General features: G+C 33.9%; 1 protein-coding gene across 4 annotated transcripts; it reads right to left on the minus strand.

Annotated features, from left to right (window-relative positions):
* Window positions 1-58: 58 nt before the first annotated feature.
* Window positions 59-14,949, minus strand: LOC105832849 (SAFB-like transcription modulator). 4 transcript variants are annotated; one of them, XR_003625483.2, is made up of 16 exons: window positions 14,549-14,949; window positions 13,808-13,895; window positions 13,029-13,180; window positions 12,705-12,947; window positions 10,695-10,719; window positions 9,436-9,589; window positions 8,342-8,382; window positions 7,959-8,227; window positions 7,688-7,847; window positions 7,315-7,568; window positions 6,505-7,007; window positions 3,590-3,763; window positions 3,374-3,510; window positions 1,530-1,689; window positions 947-1,186; window positions 59-774 (listed from the first exon to the last, which is right to left on the minus strand). XR_003625483.2 is itself a non-coding variant. In XM_012674132.3 (15 exons), the coding sequence occupies exons 1-15, from the start codon at window positions 14,669-14,671 to the stop codon at window positions 1,024-1,026; spliced, it is 2,637 nt and encodes an 878-aa protein (XP_012529586.1). In that variant the 5' UTR covers window positions 14,672-14,949; the 3' UTR covers window positions 59-1,023. The 4 variants fall into 4 exon arrangements, 3 of the variants coding, with proteins under 3 accessions (XP_012529586.1, XP_012529585.1, XP_012529587.1); XM_012674132.3 differs by having other exon boundaries at window positions 59-1,186; window positions 13,038-13,180; XM_012674131.3 differs by having other exon boundaries at window positions 59-1,186.
* Between the last annotated feature and the right edge of the window lie 9,526 nt (window positions 14,950-24,475).

Here is a 24,475-nt window from a genome sequence, read left to right on the forward strand (position 1 = left end):
GCGAGATCCGTGTCTTCGTTCCTGGAGAAAGGAAGTGAGCCAAGCGCCATAAGAACTCTTAATGTTTCCTAAATTTATTCATGTTACTGTGACAATTGTCGTTACATCAAGTTCATTCGCGTTTTCGCTGTATAAAGTAGGCATAGCTACCGCGTTATTTAACACGTACAATTTGTCTTCCGCGATGCCAGGATCCAATATGTGGATCCCAATCATACTCTGATCAAGTAAGAGAAAAAAATGCTTCTCCCCGACGAATATAAGAGAATTATGCAATACAATATCCTTTGTCATACACTTTTCGTTCGTTTTATTATATTCTATTAAAACAAACTCGTTTAAGATAAACAGGTGCACTTATAGCCTCTACGTCCCTCTCGCTTTAAAGTCAAACATTTCTCGGATGACAATAACCGACCAATCAACGTTTGCAGAACAAACGGATGGCGCGCAATTTACAAACCGATAAGAAAATAAATCGCATCTTATCTCACAGGGACACTTCAGTGATCTATTAACACATGTACAAAAATCAGTTAGATACGAATAGTTTAGAAATGTATCCACCATATGTATACATCATGCTGAATGGACACATATACAAAAAAAAAAAAAAAAGACAAGAGAACATCCATAATTGCAAATTATGAAAGTGCCTCTTCTTGGACATTATTATGCACAATATGAATTTTATATAAAATTGACCCTTTATTCGACTGCAGTGAATCGAGTGATGTCGATAGAATGTGTAGGTGATTCCTTTGATCAATCAAGCTGTGGCGTGGAAACAGAAAATGTTTTTGGAATTGTTATACTTTCAAGACCGGACGCTGCAATTAATTTCGCGTAATCATATATATATATATATATATATATATATATATAATTTGCAATTCGTCGCGATTTTATCCGTATTATATTTAAACTATTAGTATCCTGTACTCGCCTTAAGGAGTTATAAGAACTCCCCGTGAGTGTTCCGGTTTACTTGAACGGATCGCGAAAGTTCGCGCAGTCCGATAATCAATATTTTCTCATAGGCATGGACGATTTGTACGCCTCGAACCGCTCGTACGACGGTGCCGTCCCGGGCGCGGACAGTCCCGTAGATTGCATCGGTCCGCTTTGATAAGTTGGCGGAATCGGATACCGTAGAGTGTTTCCCATGCTGCTCGAGTTACTCCATCTGCGTACAAACGCATGCATTTAGCTATCGATGGATTAATATCCAATGGAATATTGAACATTAATTTTAATTGATTATTCATTGATTAATTGATTGAAAAATTTACAATATAATCATGATTCATGTAATAAATTAATAAAATTGTCAAACAATTTTGAATAATCGTTAAATTTTCGCTTAACTAAAATAATCAATTAAAAATTAATAACAAGGATAATCACGATTGATTTAATTAACAAATGTCTAATGTTTTATTGAAGAATTTTGTGATTATATCCTGAATAAAGCAAGAAGTCACATGTGTTGAAAGTTATGTTTGTAAATTAAATAGCATGTTCTATACCTGTTAACACTATCGGACGATCTAGAACTCCAGCTAGAAGGTTCGTTGCGGGGATCGCGGGATCCGCTGCTCCCCGTTACAGAATTAAAAGATTTCGAGGATGTAGGTCCCGAATGCCAACTGCTGGGTGTACGATTGCTCTCCACATAACGACTTTCACCTGAATATAACAATGGCATGCGAAAATGAAGACAGTACTTTTATTACTTTATCATAGTTGCAAGAAAATGTACAATTCTCTCTCTTTCTCCTTGGTGTGATAGAATATATAAAAAGTATTAAAATGTTTATCAGCAAAAATAAAAAAGTTGTACAATCTTACTCAATTGCAAAATTTTATTAAGCTTTGCATTCGTATCATTTGGTATGCTTTATAATAAAAAGTATGTTAATCAGTTGCACAGACATGACAAGCACAATTGGTGCAAAATCCATAAGTATCGCGTAGCATTTATTAGATAAACCATCGTAAAACTCATCAAGCAGGTTCAACTAACTACAATGAAAACTCAACTAATTAAGAAATTATATAAATTTTTATTACGAAGCATACACATTTATAAAAGAGAATACAGATTGAATTTGGAATAAGGTAATAAATTTCTTCACATGAATTAATATAATATGTAAAAGAATATCAAACTAAAATACTTAAAAACGAACTTCTCTGAAATCATTAAAATCGAGCGAAATCCTATTTTCAGTTTCCTTTCATGTTTTTATATGTTTGGCGAAACCTTATTCTTTTACATAACCAAATAAAATTATTTTAATTTTATTTCTACATACAGTTTTATATGAATTTAACAAACTTTAACATAAGTTTATTTTAACTTTTAATCATAAACACTGAATAATTTTACGTTTAACAAAAAAAGTCCAATAACAAAACTTACCAGGTTTAAAATTTGGAAAAAAAAGTTTATGTGTGTATCAACATATGATTAAAAATTAAAATTAATTTTAAAAAAAGCAAAGAATACCTCTATTATATTTAGCTAGTTTTTCATCTATTTTACAGCTTAGTTATCAATAACATAGGCATGTAATTACCTTGTACACATGCACGCACGCACGCACACACACATTCACTCACTCACTCTTCCTATCTTTTTGAAAATGTTTAGCACTTCAAAGCATGAATTGAAAAATATATACATTTTTATATATAAAAAAAAATATATATATATATACATCATTTATTTTCTCAGATACTTCTATTTTCGAATTTTTTTTAAGCCAAAAATTACAAAATATTTGTATAATATTAATTATATTAATTAAAAGGCAACTATCAAAATTATATTAGATTATTTGCACGAAAAATATAATTTGTGAAAAAGAAAAAAATTCTTAACGATCATTTAGCAAACTTTACTATTTTTTAAATTAAAAGCAATACAATTAAAGTTTATATTTTTAAATTTTAACGATTTCGATTTTTCATATTTATTTTGAGCGCATATTTTACTGTTTTATAATAATTAATATATTTTGAGATATAATTTAACCACACTATCTAATAATTTCACATTATTTATGTTGTTCAACAATTTTCAATCAAGGATATTAAACAAAAATTCATTTATTACATTTATAACGGCAGATCGTGTGTATACGCCTTCTTCTCTGTTCTCAGAAATGTTTCATGAAGCTGTTTTGGCTACTTTATTGCATCTTGACTTAAAGTAATTCTTATATCCTGTGTACAAAATTAAAGAATAGTCGTCTAAAAATGATTCAATAGGGTGACATCAATTATAAGAGTGAAAAAAGTGACAAAAGCTCTGAGTGTTATCCCATCTAAAACCACCTCTCGTACACGTACGATTGGTCATACTTACGGGGCGTACTAGATGTCGGAGGTTTAAAACTATCGCTGAATCGCGTATGAGTATCTCTAGAGCTTCGATGCGTCTCGGGATCGGAACGTCGTACTTCGCGTTCGCGTGTATAAGATGTGGTATTTGGACGATCATATCTGTGTAAATTCAAATAAAGAAATTAATTAAGTTTGAAATATTTGATCATTATAGTTCTATAATTTGAGACTACAATACCTTTCCTTCACTTGTCGAGGATCTATGGACGAGGATGTGGTGGACAAACTTTCTCGTCGTACGATAACTTCTCTTCCCCGAGAAACATCGGAAAAGCTATCTGGTCGACTGTTCCTTGAAGAGAAATCGCTACTTCTTTTGAATTCCTTTTTCAATCCCAATTCTTGAGTTGATCTGAAATAAATTTGATAGCATATATATACATACATACATACATACATACATACATACATACATATATATATATATATATATATATATATATATATATATATATATATATACAGGGAGTCCCAGAGCATACTGGTCACTGTTCATAAAAAGGTAGATGGGATCGAGATGAACATAAAAGTTCAATATTGTTGTGGGTTTGGTCTGCTAATAATCGAGATATAAATTTTTTAAATTATGCGAATGAGAGCGCGCCTTGCGCGCCGAAGGAAGGGCTCGAGCACGGCCTACTGTCTCAAGCATTGGCTGCCGGCGGCGGCGGGGGAAAGAAGGAGAAGCGTGGCGTCGTCGCCGTTCCCACGTCTCGCCGCACCGCGCCTAAGCTCGCGTCGATGGCTGCTACGCACACTCGCGATTACATGACGAGATTATGAATTATTAATAAAAATAGGACAAATTTAAATCGTAATAAACTTTTGTAAATAAGAAAGTCGAAAGAGAGAAAGCGATGGAAACGTATGGAACCTGCAAATAATATAATATTTGCCGCATCAAATTCTCTCATCGTTTTTTATGGAATATTAAATTAACGAAGATTTATCACGATTGATTCTTTATACATTCTTCTTTCGTAACCATCTTATTAGAAAATTACGAAATGCACGAAATACTATCCCTAATATGCACTCTTTGTAAAATAACACGATAGAAAAATATTCACGTTTGATCTAACGACTTCAGGATAAATTATTCGATGCAACTTCTACGGTAATTATAGGTAATTAGAGATCAATGTTATGTCAAGTATCGTTAGTATGGTTAACTAGAAATGATTTTCTCTTGTATATGATAGAGAACTTCGAATTTCTTCTATCGTTAATACATTATAAGTCACTGAAAATCTGTCGTAATTAATAATGCAGTTAAAGGTAAAAGAAACTGTAAGTTTTCTATGGTTATAAAAGAAAATCCTTCGTTGTGTTAACAATACATGATATTGAACATTAATTTTTAAGCATAATTATCGTAGTATCACGCCTAAGCTATCGTGAAATCGTTACATCAAGAGGGAATATTTTTCTGTGTTATTACAAAGGGTGTAACATACTATGGATAAGTATTTCGCGCATTTTAGTATGACACCTCTCTCTCCCTCTCTCTTTTACTCTCTCTCTCCCTCTCTCTTTTACTCTCTCTCTCTCTCTCTCTCTCTCTCTCTCTCTCTCTCTCTCTCTCTCTCTCTCTCCCTCTTTCCCTCTCAAGCACTACGTAGTACACAAATACAATAAATATTACCATGTTTAACAACATCTTTAGTTTGTACTTTCTACTTTTATTATGTGTAATTTGAATAAAATTTTAACAATTATCATTTCTTTATATTTTTAGTGTTACACACGATCGAAAAAAAAATTATCAAAAATTATCACTAAAATTGCGATAAATAATCAGCACGATACTTTCTTTCTGAGTGTCGTATCGTGTTTAATGTTAAAAATGTTAAAAAATAGTAATCTTGTTAAAAAAATTTTATGACATTTAATGAAACTCTAATAATATTGATTGGAACTGTTGTTGAAAATGACGTTTATCGTGTTTCTGTAAATACTTTAGAGGGAAAGATATTCCTGCTAAATTACAAAGTATAAAAGTACAAAGTTCAATTTTACATACGAATCAAGAGTAAATAAAAAATTCAATAATGAATAAAAAAATTCAGAGTTTCTTCTACCTTTAATTGCATTATTAATTACGACAGATTTTCAGTGACTTATAATGTATTAACGATAGAAGAAATTCGAAGTTCTCTATCATATACAAGAGAAAATCATTTCTAGTTAATCATACTAACAATACTTGACATAACATTGATCTCTAATTACCTATAATTACCGTAGAAGCTGCATCGAATAATTTATCCTGAAGTCGTTAGATCAAACGTGAATATTTTTCTATCGTGTTATTTTACAAAGAGTGCATATTAGGGATAGTATTACGTGCATTTCGTAATTTTCTAATAAGATGGTTACGAAAGGAGAATGTATAAAGAATCAATCGTGATAAATCTTCGTTAATTTAATATTCCATAAAAAACGATGAGAGAATTTGATGCGGCAAATATTATATTATTTGCAGGTTCCATACGTTTCCATCGCTTTCTCTCTTTCGACTTTCTTACTTACAAAAGTTTATTAAGATTTAAATTTGTCCTATTTTTATTAATAATTTATAATCTCGTCATGTAATCGCGAGTGTGCGTAGCAGCCATCGACGCGAGCTTAGGCGCGGTGCGGCGAGACGTGGGAACGGCGACGACGCCACGCTTTTCCTTCTTTCCCCCGCCGCCGCCGGCAGCCAATGCTTGAAACAGTAGGCCGTGCTATGGCTCGAGCGGCTCGAGCCCTTCCTTCGGCGCGCAAGGCGCGCTCTCATTCGCATAATTTAAAAAATTTATATCTCGATTATTAGCAGACCAAACCCACAACAATATTGAACTTTTATGTTCATCTCGATCCCATCTACCTTTTTATGAACAGTGACCAGTATGCTCTGGGACTCCCTGTATATATATGCGCGCACGCACGCACGCACACACAGAATTATTCAAAATATTATTATATATTACTCATTATAGTTTATTATTATATTACTCAATAATTTTGTAATAATTTTTGATAGCGATGACACATCACGTGAAGCGACATTTTAATATATCTTTAATAAAAAATTGTTCAAAAGTTTACCTGCTGGACTCGTATCGAGATGGTGGCGAAGGATCCAATCGTCTATCTGACACCCGATCTAGCATCTCATTGCGTCTATCGACTATTCTATCCGGGCTATGTCTGCGACTATGCTCTGTAGCTATCCGTTTCCTGTCAGATTCCACATACAAATCTCGCGGATCTCTTCTATCGGTGGACGATCTCTTGATGGATGGTGGCGGTGGTGCACGTCGGCTTTCCTCTAAACGCATCTGCTGTCTCTTCAACTCTAGTCTCTCGCGCTCGAGCTTTTCCCTTTCGAGCTTCTGTCGTTCACGCTCGAGTCGTAGTAACTCAGCCTTTTCCTGTTCGATTCGTTCTCTTTCTCGTCTCAGCTTCTCACGTTCTCTCTCCAAGCGTGCAGCCTCTTCTCGGTGTCTGCGCTCTATCTCTCGTTGACGTTCCATGTCTTCTCTTCTTCTTCGCTCTTCCTCCCTCAGCATCCGTTCCCTTTCGCGCAATCTCTGCCGCTCACGTTCCTCCTGAAATTTGAGATTTCGTCTTTTATACAAATTCATTTTTCTTAGTAGTTTACCAGGATGTTTACTCAAATTTTACAAAAGAATTCTGAGAAATATATCCCAGATTTTCAACTTTACATTATCGAGAGAATGCTGAAAGAAACCATTTAGTCAGAAAGATAGAATTTGAATTTAAAATTTCAGATAAAAATCTACAATTTTTTCACGGATAAAAAGTAAATTACAAATTTTCCCCGTTTTTCATGATAGTAAACACCTTGTTTATTGGATAGTTTTATTTGAAATTAAATTTAATGAAGATATTTACTCTGATTTTAGCAAATGTGAGAACATCATCGCGCTTTCGTCGTTCACGACTCCGGGATCGACTATGAGATCGATGGTCTCTGTCCCAAGTACGCATTCGTTTTTCTTCTCGTCGTCCTCTTTCGCTCTCCGGTTTCTTGCTAGTAGATTTTATCGATCGAGAGTCTGACTCTTTAGGTGCATCTTCTTTTTTGTCTTGCATCTCAATTTTTACTTTTACTTCAGTGTTTTCACTTTTATCATCAGATTTTTTTGCTAAACAAAAGTAATTTAATATACATGTTTAATATATATATTATTGAAAATTAAAATACATATATTTAAGAAAAATAAATTTTCCTCTGTTACTGTAACTATTAATATAAATAATTTACCAGCATCTGATCCTTTTTCCTCAAATTCTTTCTTTATTTCCTTTTCTTTTCTTTCATTTATATCGTGATCTTTCGGCTTTTCTTTCTCCTCTTTCTTCTCTGATTTACCATTAACTGTATCACGTTTACGTACATGACTTTGCTGCGTATCACCTTTCGCCTATAAAAGAATTTAAAAGAAAAAAAATAAAAACTAAGAATAAAACTTCTTGAAATAATGAATAATCAAGAAAAGTATACTTCGTGTCACAATCGAATTATCACAACTTACCTTTTCGACAGATATGACACGTCCATGCAGCTCAGTTCTATGTAGATGCTGTATACATTTAGCAGCATCTTCGCTTGAAGACATAGTTACGTAACCGTAACATCTCGCTCCGGGAGTTCTTGCATTCGTCACCACTTTTGCACCTATGACCTTGCCATACTTTGAGAAGATTTGCTTCAGATCGGTCGCACGAGTACTGGATGATAAACCGGATACCCATAAATTGCGACTGCTTGCATTGGTTGGATTGACCTGAGATATCTTTTTATCTGTGAAATATTAATTGCATAAGGCACTTGGAATTCTATGGAATGTCTAATCTTTATTTTAAAAAAAGAAAACAAGATAAAACTATTCAAAAATAGTAAACAAATATAACTTACCTTTTTCTTCTCTTTTCTGACTCTTATTGCTAGACTCCACACTGAAAAGGATAATATCGTTATTATATCGGAAAATTAGAAGTGATAATAGTTTCTGATTACAAATAACAATTTAATTAAGATTATAAATGTGCTTAATACGTATCTCTGTAACTATGTTAAGTATACATAAATTTGGCTAGCAACTTATTTTTAAGTGATAATAATCTAGATTTCTTTTTGAAGGTTTCACTCTTGTCCACAATCTCGTACGTTATCAGTTCTATTCAAACTGGTTGTGTATTCACTGTGTTCTCTGTTCATCCACTCTTTTGTCACTCATGCATAAGGAAATTGTGTCCATGTGGCAACACTTATCAGCGCTAAGCATCCACAAAAGGGTCATCTGCAGTTCTTCTGACAGAATATTTCTTGCCATAATCGGGAGTATTTTTTAAATATTTTTCTCTCTTTTTTTTAGGGTAGTAGTATCTTCAGTAAGCAATAGAAGAGAGAAATCGCTTCTTGATAGTAGTATGAGGATTTTAGCACGTTTTGCCGAATATAATTTACCATAAGATATTAATGTCCTTTGTATAGCGACGCACGATGAAATTGCTGTCGTTCAATAAAACGAATAAATGTCCTCGGCGTATAGGAAATACAGCACACGGAGTACGTCAGGATTTTTTTTTCTTGATATATATAAAGTACGTGTAATCGTTTTTATCAAATATACGAAGGGAAAAGGCAAATGACACTCGACAGATTAGTTTAAGTTTGTTAGCCAAATTCTTGATCTCTTAACATACTTTCCAGAGTTTAAAAATTACAACCTAAAGGTAGGACACAGATTAAGGAAGTTTAACTTCCGAGATTCAATTTGAAAAAAGGAATTAAACATAATCTTGCATTGTGTGACGTGAGTGATCTCATCTTGGAAATCCATTGTCTCCTGACGGTACAGAGAGAGAGAGATAGAGAGAGATCATCCGGATGATATGGTTATGCAGCAGTAGAACATCCCTAGCAGAGTTGTGAGCGACACATTTCCAGTTTGCCGTACCACAGTACTGCGAACCGTACTTTTTTTTAGCTCTATGAGAGAGACCAACCTCTTGCTTCCTCCATCTCCACCCTCCTGCTTGATCTTCGTCCCGTTCACGCCAGACGTCGTCCCTTCCTTGCTGCTGGTGCCAGGATCCGCTCTACCGCTGCCTTTAGAGTCTCCCTTCTTGTTTTCTTCCACTTTCTTCTTCTCTCCACCATCTGCAGGGACAATCAAGGTAGCATAGTCACTTTCTGTGAAGCCCAGACTCTTCTCCCTCCCTCCTAAACATCTCCTGCTTTAGTGGCTCGTGACTTCCAGTCAGGAATTTCGGCCAAGTCACTAAGAAATTCACGCAGCAAGTAACGATGCAACTTGCACGATATTACGAGCCACCGATCTTCGACAGCATCGGTTTGATCCAGGTAACCTAAAGCTTTCTCATCGGTTTTTACGTCGGTTTTACACGCGCGAGTGCGCCTGTGCAAAATTGCCTTCGCATCTCTTTTCACGAAATTTGCAAATAAAAAACGGATTGAAAAGAAAAAAGAAAAAATATTATAAATGCATCGCAGAACATGCTCATCAATTTGGTGAATTTGCATTGCTCTGCGTTGATAAAATAATTCCTGCAGATTATATATAAATATATATATATACTATTCTCGCGCGTGGAAAACGTGCTCAAACATATACACGCGACAACGATTCGAAGATCAAACCTTATGTCATGTGACAATTTGTATTTTGCAGCAAACATTTGTTGGCGTATACATGAGTCTTCCTGTATCCATATGATTCGATGATAAGAGAGATCCAACGATGCTCTACGTGGTAGGTATAATTAATGTAATGGTATATCAAACTTATAGCGTTAACTAACTTAAAGACTACAGGATATATGGCTTGTTCGCTCGAACAGTAGCGTGGGAATGTCGGGAAACTGTACACTGTTTATCCCGGTTGACAACCTTATCGATCACCATGTGTTTATCCCAGTCGAAATGCCTTAAACGTTGCTAGCTTGCACTTGAACGATAGTACGCCTATCGTGGCTGGCTTATGTCGCAGCTGGAAGTTGAAACAAAGTTCGACGAAGAGGAACTTTCATCGACAGGAACTCTCGTAGTCAGAAGGAGAAAGTTGGCGGATGATCCCGATGTCGCCCTTGTTCCGGACGGTTGCATGAATACGTTCTTGAAGATGCTTGGTTCTTGATGCTATTGCTTTCGCTAATTTACTCAGGATGCCGCAGATACAAATATCGCTAGCCTTGCAATACTTACATCTAAATTTATAGAAAATGATAAATAATGGCAAACTTACCTTTGTGCCTGTCATGAGACTCTGTCTGCAATAAGAAAAATGTCCGTTAGAAAAGATTCTAAAAGAACTTTTAATCTACAAGTCTCCATTTACGACAAAGTTACATTTCGATACTTTAGTCTTAAATTTAATTGACCATAAGTCAAATAATAATATAGTGTTAAAGGTAAACTATTGTTACTGTATATAAATTGCTTACAATATATTTATTTTATACATAAAATATTGTTTAGGCAAAATCATTTTATTATTAAAAACAATCGTAAATCTTTATTTAAAAAACAAAACAAAATTTTTTTAAGAATTCTTAAAATATTTGTTATTTTTTCTTAGAAATATAACTCTAAATATTTAGTATTATAAAATATTATATTTAGAACATAAATTAACTTAAAAATTAACATAAAGTGCTTAATCAATCTCATTATAATTAATTCATTTTTAGTTGATAGAATATTGGTTGTAAATCAAAGTAGTCGTAAGTAGAGAGATATCTGTAGAATCTTGGAGTATTATATACACACGCACGCACGCACGATGTCTCAGATTAAATCATTTTTATTTTACAGAGTAAAAAAGAATAAAATTTTAAACTAAAAGTTCTTATACCAATTTTGACTCAGATTATATTATTTACTGAATTATTAATAAATAAAATTGGTCAATCAGACGGCGCGCGGACAGAGTATGCAGAAGCGTAGCATGCTTTGGGACTCCACAGGCTCCACATGTGTTTATCACACATTCCCATAAAACTTTATTTTAATTTTTTATATTAATAAATAATTAAGTAAATATATAAATTTAAATTAATAATCAAGAAATAAATAACTAAATAAATTAATAAGTAAATAAATAAAAATAAATACAATTAGGAATTATTTCAATTTCTTATTTTTTATTTTTAGTTATTATTTATTTGTGTACTCGTATTTATTCAATTATTTAAAATATTAATTCAACTACTTAATTCTCATAGTTGACTTAGCAACAACGAGCAAAATTAACTATGGAGTTTGTTATAGGTATTAAAAAAATTGTTAATAAAAAATATCAAAATAAATTGTAAACAATTAAATGTTGTTAATTGTTTAAACAATTAAAAAAAATTAGCATGTGTCAATCATTAGAATGATTCTGATGAATTTTTTTGTAGCAATCAATTTTAACTTATACAATACATGTCAACATTAAAAAAATTATTAAAATTTTAAACAATTTATTCAAAACTAATTTTAAGTAAAATTGATAATTCCACTGCTGCAGAAAAAAATTCATCGAATCATTTTAATAATTGACACATGCTAAAATAATTTTTCAAAAATTGTTTAAACAAATTGTTTACATATAATTTATTTTAATATTAAATATAATATATTAAAATAATATTGATAATATTAAAAGTTGATAATATTTTTATAGATATAGAAATTTGATAATATTTATTAACAATTTTTTTATACCTATGTATAACAAACTCCATAGTTAATTTTGCACATTGTTGCTAAGCCAACTATGAGAATTAAGTAATTGAATTAAATAAATATTTTAAATAATTGAGTAAATACAAGTCCACAAATAATTAATAACTAAAAATTAAAAATAATAAGAAATTGAAATAATTTCTAATTATATTTATTTACTTATTAGTTTATTTAGTTATTTCTTTATTTATTTATTAATTTAAGTTTATTTATTTAATCATTCATTGATATAAAAAATTAAAATAAAGTTTTAAGGAAATGTGTGATAAGCGCGTGGAGCTCATGAAGCCCCATGGTATGCTACATTTCTGCATACTCCGGCCGTGCGCCGTTTGATTGATTAATTTCATTTATTAATAATTCAGTAAATAATAATCTGAGGCAAAATTGATAAAGAAATTTTTAGTTTAAAATTTCACCCCCTTTCATTCTGTAAAATAAAAATGATTCAATCTGGGACAACTTGTGTGTGTGTGTGTGTGTGTGTGTGTGTAGTTACTCAAGACATTTCTATCCTAATTCATACCTCTTCCGCTAAAAGATTCTCTTCATCTTCCCCAATAGTTAAGTTAATAGAATCCTCATTGTCAATTCCATTAGCTTCAACAGTAGTAGATGGTGCATCTGAGATTTGATTTGTTACAGTTTTCTCTGCCTCACTCTTATCGTTGTTTTGTGCATTTTCATCCACTGTCTTAACTCCTTGCATTTTGTCGTCCAATCTTTCCACCTTAATAACAAAATCCTTAACTTCAGGGCACTCTGTTTCCTAAACAAAAAAGCCATTTAATAATTCTGAATGATAAATTCATCTTTAATTTAATCGAAGTATCTAATATCAATGCAATACTTCTTTTACTTCTTTCTTGATAGTAATTTCTTTCTCATCAAGTTCTTCTGTCTTTATCTCTATCTTATATTTATTTATATTATCCTGTCCATCGACATTTTCTTCCTTCTGATTATCAGAGCACTCAGTAGAATCTTCTTGACTCAAAGTTCCTGTATTGGTACAAAAGTTTAACAAATAAAAATCTTTAAAAATTTATCACTAAAAGAATCTTAAATCAATTTAATTCGTATATAATAATCATTAACATTTTCAGAATTTTTCAGAAATTTATTCAAAATTCTACATAAGATAATAAAATTATTTAATAAAAGCTTTGAAAAATTTTTTTACTATCATGTTTTTTAACATTCCTTAATATATAACATAGTTATAAAAAAACTACTTCATGTTTTAAAAAATCACAAGTTTTGAATATTAAATTTGACAAGGTATTTACTCTAATTTAATTTACTGTAAAAGCATTTTCCCTAAGAATTTTTAGGAATTTTACTCAAAACTCTGGAAAGATATTTTATTATTAAAGATTTTGGCATTTTTCCTTTATACTTAGATCAGCAACTTTAATGAGTGTACACTAGTGCAGTTCACTCAAATTCACTATTAGAAGTAAAATTTTCTCAAGTATTAATCTCATGGAACTCTCATGAAAATCCATGATTTTCAAAGATAAAAATTCAAATAAAAAGTAAAATTTTTTTCCTCGTAATAAACACTTCGTATATACTATATAAGCTGCTTTCTTAACGACATAAGAAAATATATATATATATATATACCACTATTCTTTCTTGGAATGACTTTAGACTGTCCACCGGATGGTATAATAAGATATTCCTCCGGATTCTCTCCTTCATCCAGTATTGCCTAAAAAAATTATTTTATTTTTATTTGCAAACCATCACTGTCAGTGTTCAAAGATTTAATTTTGCCCAACCAAAGAGGCAATAAACGCATTAAAGTAGCGTAATCTCGTTTTCCAAGATAGAAACATGAAAAAATTGCTTTATTAATTTTGACAGTACAAGTTTTTATGCATTTTTGCATGCAGAAAAAATTGCACAATCACTATCTATATTTGAAGGTCAATGGCTTATCATTTTGGCTCTTCCTCATTCACATGTATAATCTAATTCATTCCTTTTATCGACAATTGGCATGTTAATACATTCAAGGAGAGAACCAGTCGTTTATTTCAAAGAAGTCATTGGGGTTTCAAATTGCCTTTCCCCCTCTCCGCGTAGCACACTGATTAGATTGCGCAACCTTTCGACAGACGCTCTGTCCAGCGCACGTTTCATCTAACTACTGGAAAAAGGGGTAGTCTTGCCAGAACTCCGAAATAGACCTAATTGACGACGAATCCTTACAATTACCGCGAATACGTGACAAACAGGTCTGCCGCACATCCACAAGATCAACGGCGATAAACCGCCCTTGGAGCATAACACGTTGCGCCTTCGTGCACGAAAAATCCAATCCGCGGATAAAAAGAAACAGAAAGGAGACATTGCGCCTACCTTGGAGAGTCGCTCGAGAAGCGCTGCCTTGTTGCCGGTTTTGTCCAGGCCGCGACGTTCTAGCTCCGTCTTGAGGTCTATCACCCGGAGCTCGGTCAGCCTCTTCCCTTCCATATCGGCCATTGTACTTCGCAACGCAATCGCTAGCAGTGACGAGACTGGAACGAGCGCGCAGCTTAAGCCCCCGATGTCGACGCGACCTCGAGCCCAATCAAGGATTACGATGCTACCCAAGGGATCACAACCGAACAGCGTAGTTCGCTGACAGAGAATTTCTTTAAACGCGCGAGAGGAAAACGGCAATTCTATAAAAATTCTTCGTTCATCGAATCACCGTCACGGAATCGAGCGAGAGGCCATTGTGTTCACCATCACGATGAATTGACATTGAACTGCGTTCGGAAAAACGTAATCGAGTCTGTTCGGTATTGTGCGCGATCGGAGAAACGAAAGAGTATAGCCTTGTTCGTTTTGTCTGGGGCTCTATTCTTGAATTCATTCGCAAGAGAAACGTATTCGCAAATTCTGATCTTACAGAAAAGTTGGAAATTTATTGGCTATCGTATGGCTATTAACCAATAAACTTACAACTTTCTGTTAGAGCGAGTATTTGCGTATACGTTTCTCTTGCGAATGACTTCAAGAATCGAGCCCCTGTTCTGGGTCTACTCGGAGCAAACCCAAGCAGACCAACGCATTCTAATAGGTTGATTCCGATGACGCCAACCTATTAGAGTGCGTTGGTCTCTTTGGGTGCGTTCGGGAAGACACTTGTGATTTGTTCGCGTCGCCATGCTCCGACATGCTCCTACTCACTCCAACGCATTCTAATAGGTTGGCGTCATCGGAATCAACGTATTGGAGTGCGTTGGGGTGAATAGGAGCATGTTGGGGCATGTGACGCGAACAGACCTATATGGTTTGTTCGCGTCGCCATGCCCCGACATGATCCTACTCACTCCAACGCATTCTAATAAGTTGGCGTCATCGGAATCAACGTATTGGAGTGCGTTGGGGTGAATAAGAGCATGTCGGAGCATGTGACGCGAACAGACCCATAATCATAAAGCGGGTCACACACACTTTCCGTAGAACGTAACAGTAAGGTTTTGACCAATCACGTACTTGATTTAGTCGCTTACTGTTACGGTCGCCCAATCCAACATGTCGAAATCTTACTGTTACGTTCTACGGAAAGTGTGTGTGACCAGCTTAACGTAAGGTTTTGACGCGTCGGATGGGCGACCATAACCGTAAGCTGCCATAACCGTAACCGGCTAATTCAAGTACGTGATTGGTCGAAACCTTACTGTTACGGTTATGTCAATTCATATGTGAAGGCCCTCACACATGACTTGACATAACCGTAATAGTAAGATTTTGACCAATCACGTACTTGAATTAGCCGGTTACGGCAGGTTACGGTTATGGTCGCCTAAGGGTCACCGCACAAGCTTTTTCGTAAGGGCCACCGCACAAACTCTTCCATAACGCGTTACGTTACGTTAAGTACTTCATACGAACTTAAGTTGTACTTAAAATTTAACTTAAATCAACGCACAAAGAAATCCTTAACGTAAGAACTTAAGAACTTACGTTAAAAGTTTCTTTGTGCGTTGATGTAAGTTTAATTTTAAGTACGAACTTAGATTTATGGAGCACTTAACGTAACGTAACGCGTTATGGAAGAGTTTGTGCGGTGGCCCTTACGTTAAAAGTTTCTTTGTGCGTTGATGTAAGTTTAATTTTAAGTACGAACTTAGATTTATGGAGCACTTAACGTAACGTAACGTGTTACGAAAAAGCTTGTGCGGTGGCCCTAATCTGACGCGTCAAAACCTTAGGGTGACGTCCCATGGTGCGTATTGCGATACGCGCGTATCGGGCGTATCGAACTCTGCAACCAATCACAGACATTCCGCTGCTTTCAGTACGCCGAAATATGTCTCTTATGTCCCATGAAGCGGATTACGCGGAAGCGGAACGAGCGGATCACCAATCATGGGACTGTTTCAACGGAATTTTTGAAAAGGTTCTATTAGAACGATCCCGTGATTAGTGATCCGCTGATTCTGCTTCCGCGTAATCCGCTCCATGGGACATAAGAGCCACATTTCGGCGTATCGAACATACACACACACAAGCATGCGTGGCCATTTCTAACCTTTTCGTGCCCATAAGAAGTACACAAAAAGTGACAAGAAGGAGTACCACGCGTAGTACTCATAAATCTGAAGAGGTTATAGTAAAAAGAAGTAAATTATATACACCGCCCAGTGCACACGCCATGTAACATTATACGACTGTGCATATATATGTGTGCGATCCGCTCGATTATGAATTTCCGCGGATCGTCAACGTATCAAAAACGGCGGATCGTCTGTCATTGGTCGAAATTTAATACGCCCGATACGCGCGTATCGCAATACGCGCCATGGGACGTCACCCTTACGTTATGGTTATGTCATTTCATATGTGAGGGCCTTGAGGGTCTGAATGCCAACACTAAAAGTGTGTCCAAGATCTGCGAGAGAGAAAGGTATATCATGATACTTGCTCTCTCTGCGCATGCGTCAAACGTTATATGTACAATTAGAGCACTAAGGCCGGAATTCATAGTCGAATCTTATTCAAGTTCCAGCTTAAGCACGATCTTGAGACGTCAATGCTGTTATTTCATTGGTTAAGTAAGTCTCAAGTCGGCTCGAAGCTAGACTTAAGACAATGCTTGAGCTTAAGATCGGTCTATGAATCCCGTCCTAAAAAAGTAGGTATTCTCCTTTGAGTATATATACATGGAGGAGGAATGCCAGCACTGAAAGTGTGTCCAAGATCTGTTAATATCATTATCTGCACCGCAGTTTCAACACTTCTTGTGCACTTCTTGTGCACTTTTGTACTTAATTACGAATTGTATGTGTGTGTGAAACATACAATGCCAGCCATTGGCTTAGTTTACATCGTCAAAACCTTAGTACGCGTATTAAGTTTGGTGCGCACCAAAGCCTTAGTACGGGCGCGTTTACATCGAATGTACTAAGCATGTACTGTAAAAAATATAATACAAATTTAATTCATGTTGATGTCTCCTACTAAGACATTTTCACACCGGTTTTTAGATTTTAGCACTGAGGTTATGCTCAATTGCTAAATTCTCTCTAAAATGCGTTTTATGCGTTTACATCGACATTTGTATCACTTGGTACGCGTATCAGTTTAGTACGATACTCCTACTTGATACGCTCGTACCAAATTGATCCGGCAGCGTTTACATCGTGCGTACTAAATATTTAGTACGAATTTGATACGAATATGGTACCTGATACGCGTATCAAATGCACGATGTAAACTAAGCCATTGTACATATAGCGTTTGACGCATGCGCACAGAAAGCGAGTATCATGATATACCTTTCTCTCTCGCACAGGAGCTCAATTCTTGAATTTATTCGCAAGAGAAACGTATTCGCAAATTCTGTTCTTACAGAAAAGTTAGAAATTTATTGGCTATCGTATGGCTATTAACCAATAAACTTACAACTTTCTGTTAGAGCGAATATTTGCGTATACGTTTCTCTTGCAAATGATTTCAAGAATCGGGCCCCAGATCTTGGATACACTTTCGGTCTACACGAAACCATAGCAATTCCTCCTCCATGTATACATACTCAAAGGTATTCTCATAGTGGAATTAGAAAAGTGAAGCATTGCGCATAATGGCTGTCGTTTCTATTTCGACCAATTAGATGCATGCACCAATGCAGGCCGCGAATTTTAAAGAAAATTTGTGCGATACGAAATAAAAAACTTTATTTATAAGTTAATATTCATTATTTTTATATATTTACGTCTAATATATTTTTTTATACCTATAAATATCATATTATATAAAAAAAGAAAGGATAAAACTATTATAAAATTTTAGTTTGTAAATAAATATAACATTGTATAAAAAAATAAAATAAATAAAAATATAATATCCAAAAAACAATAAAATTATTATAAAACTTTGTTTTTTATGGGCTTTATTTTTTTCATATTTTTTATTTTTCCTAATACATTTTTTTCTTTTATTCTTAAATTTCTTAAACGTATATAAGTTCGAGTTCTGACTAGACAATGAATTATTTGTTTTGAATATAAATTGCAATCAATCTTCGAACGGACGCAATCAGTAACTTTATCAAATATCCCACTTTCTTTACTTGACTATTACTATGAAATTTTATGAACACTTCTTCCATAATTTTAGCAACTATTTGAAAACCCTCCGAGGGATAAATACAATTACCCTTTGATATGTACGATAATCAATCATGCCTATCAAGTGGTTCCATTGTCTTCGTAGGTAAATCAAGATAAGAATGAGAAAAGCGAAAACGATGTGCAACATAATCTGCGATATAAATTAAAGCTTCTAATTCAATTTTCTGATGTGCTACTTCTTTTTCAATGTGTCTTCTGTATGCCATAAGAAATTAATCAATTATATTCAATTATTCTTCTCATATTCGATTATAATTGGTCAATTTCTTATGGCATAAGGCTTACTACACCTATTGTAGATCCGGGCTAAAAGTTATTGCGATGTATTATATATATAAAACATTATGCTAGTTACTTGCTAGTTTGAAGAAAAATGGCGGACGTGAGAATACCCATGGTGGAATTAGAAAGGTGAAGCATTCCCGAAGATGCGCAGTCGTTCGGTAATTTAGTAGGAGATTAGCCAATCAGATGTGTGCGAGAATGCAAAACCAATATGGTAGAATAAACAGTGTGATGGAGTAACCTAACCAAGTTAGCGAGATAACAAGTGCGGCGGAACTTAGGACGGAAATCCATCGGGCTGTTAAACATTGATATTTTGTAGAAATCGAAAAGACATCTTATTCAAGATATCTTCAAGACATTTTTAAAAGATATCTAAAAGATATCTAAAAAGATTTTGTCGAAGATATCTTCATAGAATTTCTAAAAAATATCTAAAAGACATCTAAAAGACATCTTAAAAGAGGTCTTAAAAATTTTCGAATTAGACATGTTAAAGATATCTAAATGAAAGATCTATACAAGATATCTTAACCTCTTCCTGGTCAGAAGCCTTATATTAGGTTTATAATTAAATTTACCGAAAACACTACCCTAAAAGCAAAAAGTCGACTTCATCGAAACTTGACTTGGCCTGAAGTCGACCTTTTTAAGGACAAAAGTCGACTTTAAGTCGGCTTATAGTCGGCGAATGACGTCGACTAAAAGTCGATTTCCCGTCATAACAAAAAGTTGACTTTCCGGCAACTTTAAACGTCAGATTTTAGTTACTTTCTATGCAGGGGATCTATTCTGTACTGCCTACCGACAACTATCGGTGTCGTTGCACAGATATTTTATATGGCAAAAAGCCTGCACAACGACGCCGATAGTTGTCAGTAGCCGGTACAGAATAGGGCCCCAGATCGAAAACGCGGAAATTATGGATGGAAGGGGGGGGGGTTATAGAGCGCGTTTGAAAATAGCTTTCGCTGGTGCTGGAAAAAAAGTTAAGTTGGTAGTATTGAGAATTTCCAACGCTGCATTTGTTTTCTCCCAGCTGGGAGCTGGGAGTAGTTGGAGACTGATCAAATGGCATTTAGTGCAAATAGCAATGAAATATTATGTCAGGCGCGATAACGTATGCATATGTTTTATATAACTAAAATTTATCAGTCAATCCAAGGTAATGTTTTTTCTTTGTTTAATAATACTTAAATATAAAATAAAGTTTAACATTTATATTAATAAATAAAAAGCAAAAAATAAAAAGAACATTAAATTTTATTAATATTTTTTATTATAATGTATGGTTGCCGTCTATGCCCAGGTAGCAAAAATAGAAGGTACAACCGTATGCGAATAATAGTTCGATAATTAACTTAATTGCTACAATGGCCGCGTTCAGCAGACACAATTGTTGAGTAAGGGCTCAGTGATTTTTTAATATGATTGGTTAGATCTAAAGGTATTAACCAATCATATTAAAGAATTACTGAGCGCTCACTCAACAATTGTGTCTGCTGAACGCAACCAATGGGTGTTTACGATAATGGCTATCCGAGTAATTTTCTCTAGGACCGAAATATATGATAAGCACAGCCATCTACTACCATCATGATTTGTGACAACTCAATGCTGTCTGGTATAGCCAAATCAACATCACGAGCAAGTTGCGAGTTGCGAGTTCGGCCGTGAGTTTGTAGCAGGTAATCTAAAAAGTACGATATAAATATTATAAATAATTTGATTGATTATTACAATTAAAAATACTCTGTTTTCAATGTATGATAAGATTATTAACTTTATTAAAATAGTAATTATATGTAACACAATCATGTATTTTTAAAGTATTGTCTAAAGTAATATTAAAGAGATTATTTTATTTACAAATATTTTTTCTGTCTATCAAGTTTCTATCATAACGGTATTATTTCAAAACCTAATATAATATTTTAATTAAACATTGATTCTCAATAAATGTTATTATTTATTATTAATAACTAACATATATATTAGAAGAGTCATCTTTTATTAAACAGATGGTGTTAACACTTTGAAACAAATGAGATAAATGATGTAAAATTACTAAATAAATCATTATTAATATTTTTTAAATTACAAGTAAAATAAAAATTTAAGTATAAATATTTTTCTTTCTTGTAACAACTCCCAGGTAGCAAGCTCACGTCATTTTGACATCCCAAAATGGTCATTTACTGACTATTCTTGACGTCACGAAATGACGCCCTTATGACGTTAAATGACGGTCGAATGTCACAAATTCCTGACGTCATGAAATGTACCGTATTTTGACGTCATAGAATGACGTGAACAATATGTTGTCAAAAAGATCTCTAAAAGATATCCTGTTTCTGAAAATGATAACATAAAAAGACTTCTAAAAGATAACATATAATGTCAGAATGTTAACCAATGCGTCGTTTTTTGAGAACAGAAAGATATCATGAAACTAATATCTAAAAGATTTCTTAAATCGGATATCTTTAAACTGCAACTAGAGATAAAAAAATAAAATAAAAATTTCTTTTTTTTTATTATTCTTATCAACAGTACATACTAAATTTGGGACAAATTTTTATTAATTAATTAAATTTAAATTATATTATTTTATTTTACTCTTACTTGCCGCTGGTAAGTTTTGAACCCGGGATCTTAGGATTACAAACCTTGTACTCTATCTGCTACGCCAGTTTGAATCATCGATATGGGTACTTGTTATTGTCTACATATACCTATATGTTATAAACTGTCGCAATTATATTATTTTTTATAAAAGCAATTAAATTTTGCAAAACATATTAAAAATAAATAGCATTAACTTATTTACTTATTAATTTCATTGTTAAATTTAACTTTTCCCATAACCTTTATAATTTGATGGAAATTGCGATCTATTTAGCATTAAGACTTTGAAGCGTTTAAATGGTTAATTTGACCATTTTGAAATTATTTCCAAGATATCTAAATGTTTTCTTAAGAAAGTTCTTATAAAGTTGAATATAATATGCTTATATAATATGTTTATGCCTTACGCCTTAAATCTCATTGTATAGACACCGCTTTAGACCGTGTCTAAAATACGTCTTAATGACGTCTTTATGTCCCGATTTTGGATATGTGCTGTCTGGGAAAATAATCGTCAGATCATGACTGAAATATGACTTCGAAATGACGTCATTATGACGTCAATTTTAGGTCATGTAAAAAAATGGTCATTTTGACGACATATGACCAGATATGACCATTTTGGGACGTCAAAATGACGTGGGCTTGCTACCTGGGAACAGGCCTGCCAGATTTCCAGATTTGGTACCAGCATATACTAGAAAAAGTTGAGAGCTGACACAGTCATGTTTTAGGTGCCCTTCAGCGCCCTCATGACATCAACGACATGGACATTTACTACGTAACCAATTCACATTAGAATCAAGGAGTAACACATATATGTAGAATGTTGGTTCCATTCCGTAAAGAGTAAAAAAATTAATTAATTTATTAATTAAAACAGATATAACATAATTTAATCTTCTATTTTCGCACAAATCGTAAATCTTTTTAAATTAACAGATAATTTTTTTGAGGAAAAGATGTACACATTGGCCAAGAGTGGATTTCTATCATTTATACTTTCTTTCTTTTCTTTATTTCTTTATTTAATAAATGTTTGGAAATTGTGCATTTAGTCGTTTACGAGTCGTTATCATTGACATTCTGCAACGTGTTGTTATAATATTTATTACTTCAGCAATTACATGCCAAGAAGGGGACTTGGTTTACGTAAAACTTCTAACCCATTCATTCTTTCATCCGTCCATTCATTGCAACCTAACTCCTAACTTAATAAGATTTACATTCTTAACCTAATATCACGGTTTCATCACAGTTGATTACATACAAACTATTTCTTAATTTACTTATACAAAATTCCTTATCTACCACATTATCTAATCTTTTCTTTACACGCTTTAAACGCTTTTTTCTTCTCAAACCAAAATTTTAACAACACCTTCTTTTTTACATCGTCCAGATCATCACATAGTAGCTTATCTATTCTTTCTCTCCTATTTCTGCCTAAGGTTACAAACCATGCCCTCGTAATCTCACATTCATCCACAAAATGATTTAAATTATCTTTACCATTGCAACAAAATACGCATTCTCTATCTACCTCGCTTAACCAATATTTGTTATCTTCTTCCATGTTGCCGCATTTAAATCTAGCTAACATTCTTATTCCTATACCAATCTTACCGTTATCTACGTGTTTCCTACTTAAATACTTTGGCTTCCGTATTTTCTTATCCAATATCACTGCATACCTCTTATTATATCTCGCCTCGCTTAATTTACTTTCCAATTCCTGTACCTGTACATCTTTATCTCTTGCTTCTAACTCCTTGCCAATTCTCCTAGCTACATCTCCATCTAAGCCTTCTAAAGCTTGCGAACTCCATCCATTCCTGTTGTAATATCTTTCTCTCTCTTTCCCATATAGATCATTCCAACCAAATTTCCTTTTTTCCTTCCAACAAAGTTTAACCCATCTGTAATCTTCCATAGCTTTAATTTTTTCCTCAAACCTTCTAGCCCTTATGCCCCATTTAATTCTTAATTTATCTAAGCCTAGCTCTAGCATCATAATATACCTTGGCGTGCAAAAATCTATATTGAAGACCCATCTTACATAATCTAACATTACCTTTTCTAATTCTTTCTTTTCTTCCCAGCCCCAAATTTCTACCCCGTAAGACATAACGCTTTTAATCAAGTAGCAAAATAACATCCATCTCCTACTAAAATCGTTCTTACAAATTCTTTCTCCTAAGCCCCATACCCTATTCGCGGCCAGTCTACCCTTAATACTCAAGTCCTTTACATGATTTCTATAATCCCCCTTTCTATTAAACACGAAACCTAAGTATTTAAACGAACTAACCTCTTCTAATTCTCTACCTTCCCATGACCATTTACCAATCTTTTCCTTTCCATTTCTGTTAAATATCATGACCTTTGTTTTATCTATATTAAGTTCTAAACCTTTCTCTTTTAGGAATCTTCTAAGCGTATCCATCATGTCCATTAATCCAACTCTATTTTTCGCTAATAACACCATGTCATCTGCGTACGCTAACGACCATATCCTATCACTTCCTAATTTAATACCACCTATTCCTCTTTTACTCATATACTTATCAATGTCCGCAATGTATAAGTCAAAAAGAAGTGGACTCATCACACATCCCTGTCTAACTCCTTTGCACGTGTGGAATTCCTTCGTTACACCGTCTTCTGTTTTCACTACCGCCTTCGTCTCCTCATACACCTTTTTAAGTCTTCTAGTTGTTTGCTTCTTTATACCGATTTCTTCTAGGAT

Source organism: Monomorium pharaonis, chromosome 8 (assembly GCF_013373865.1).
Source record: "Monomorium pharaonis isolate MP-MQ-018 chromosome 8, ASM1337386v2, whole genome shotgun sequence".
In the NCBI taxonomy this organism is placed as follows: domain Eukaryota; kingdom Metazoa; phylum Arthropoda; class Insecta; order Hymenoptera; family Formicidae; genus Monomorium; species Monomorium pharaonis.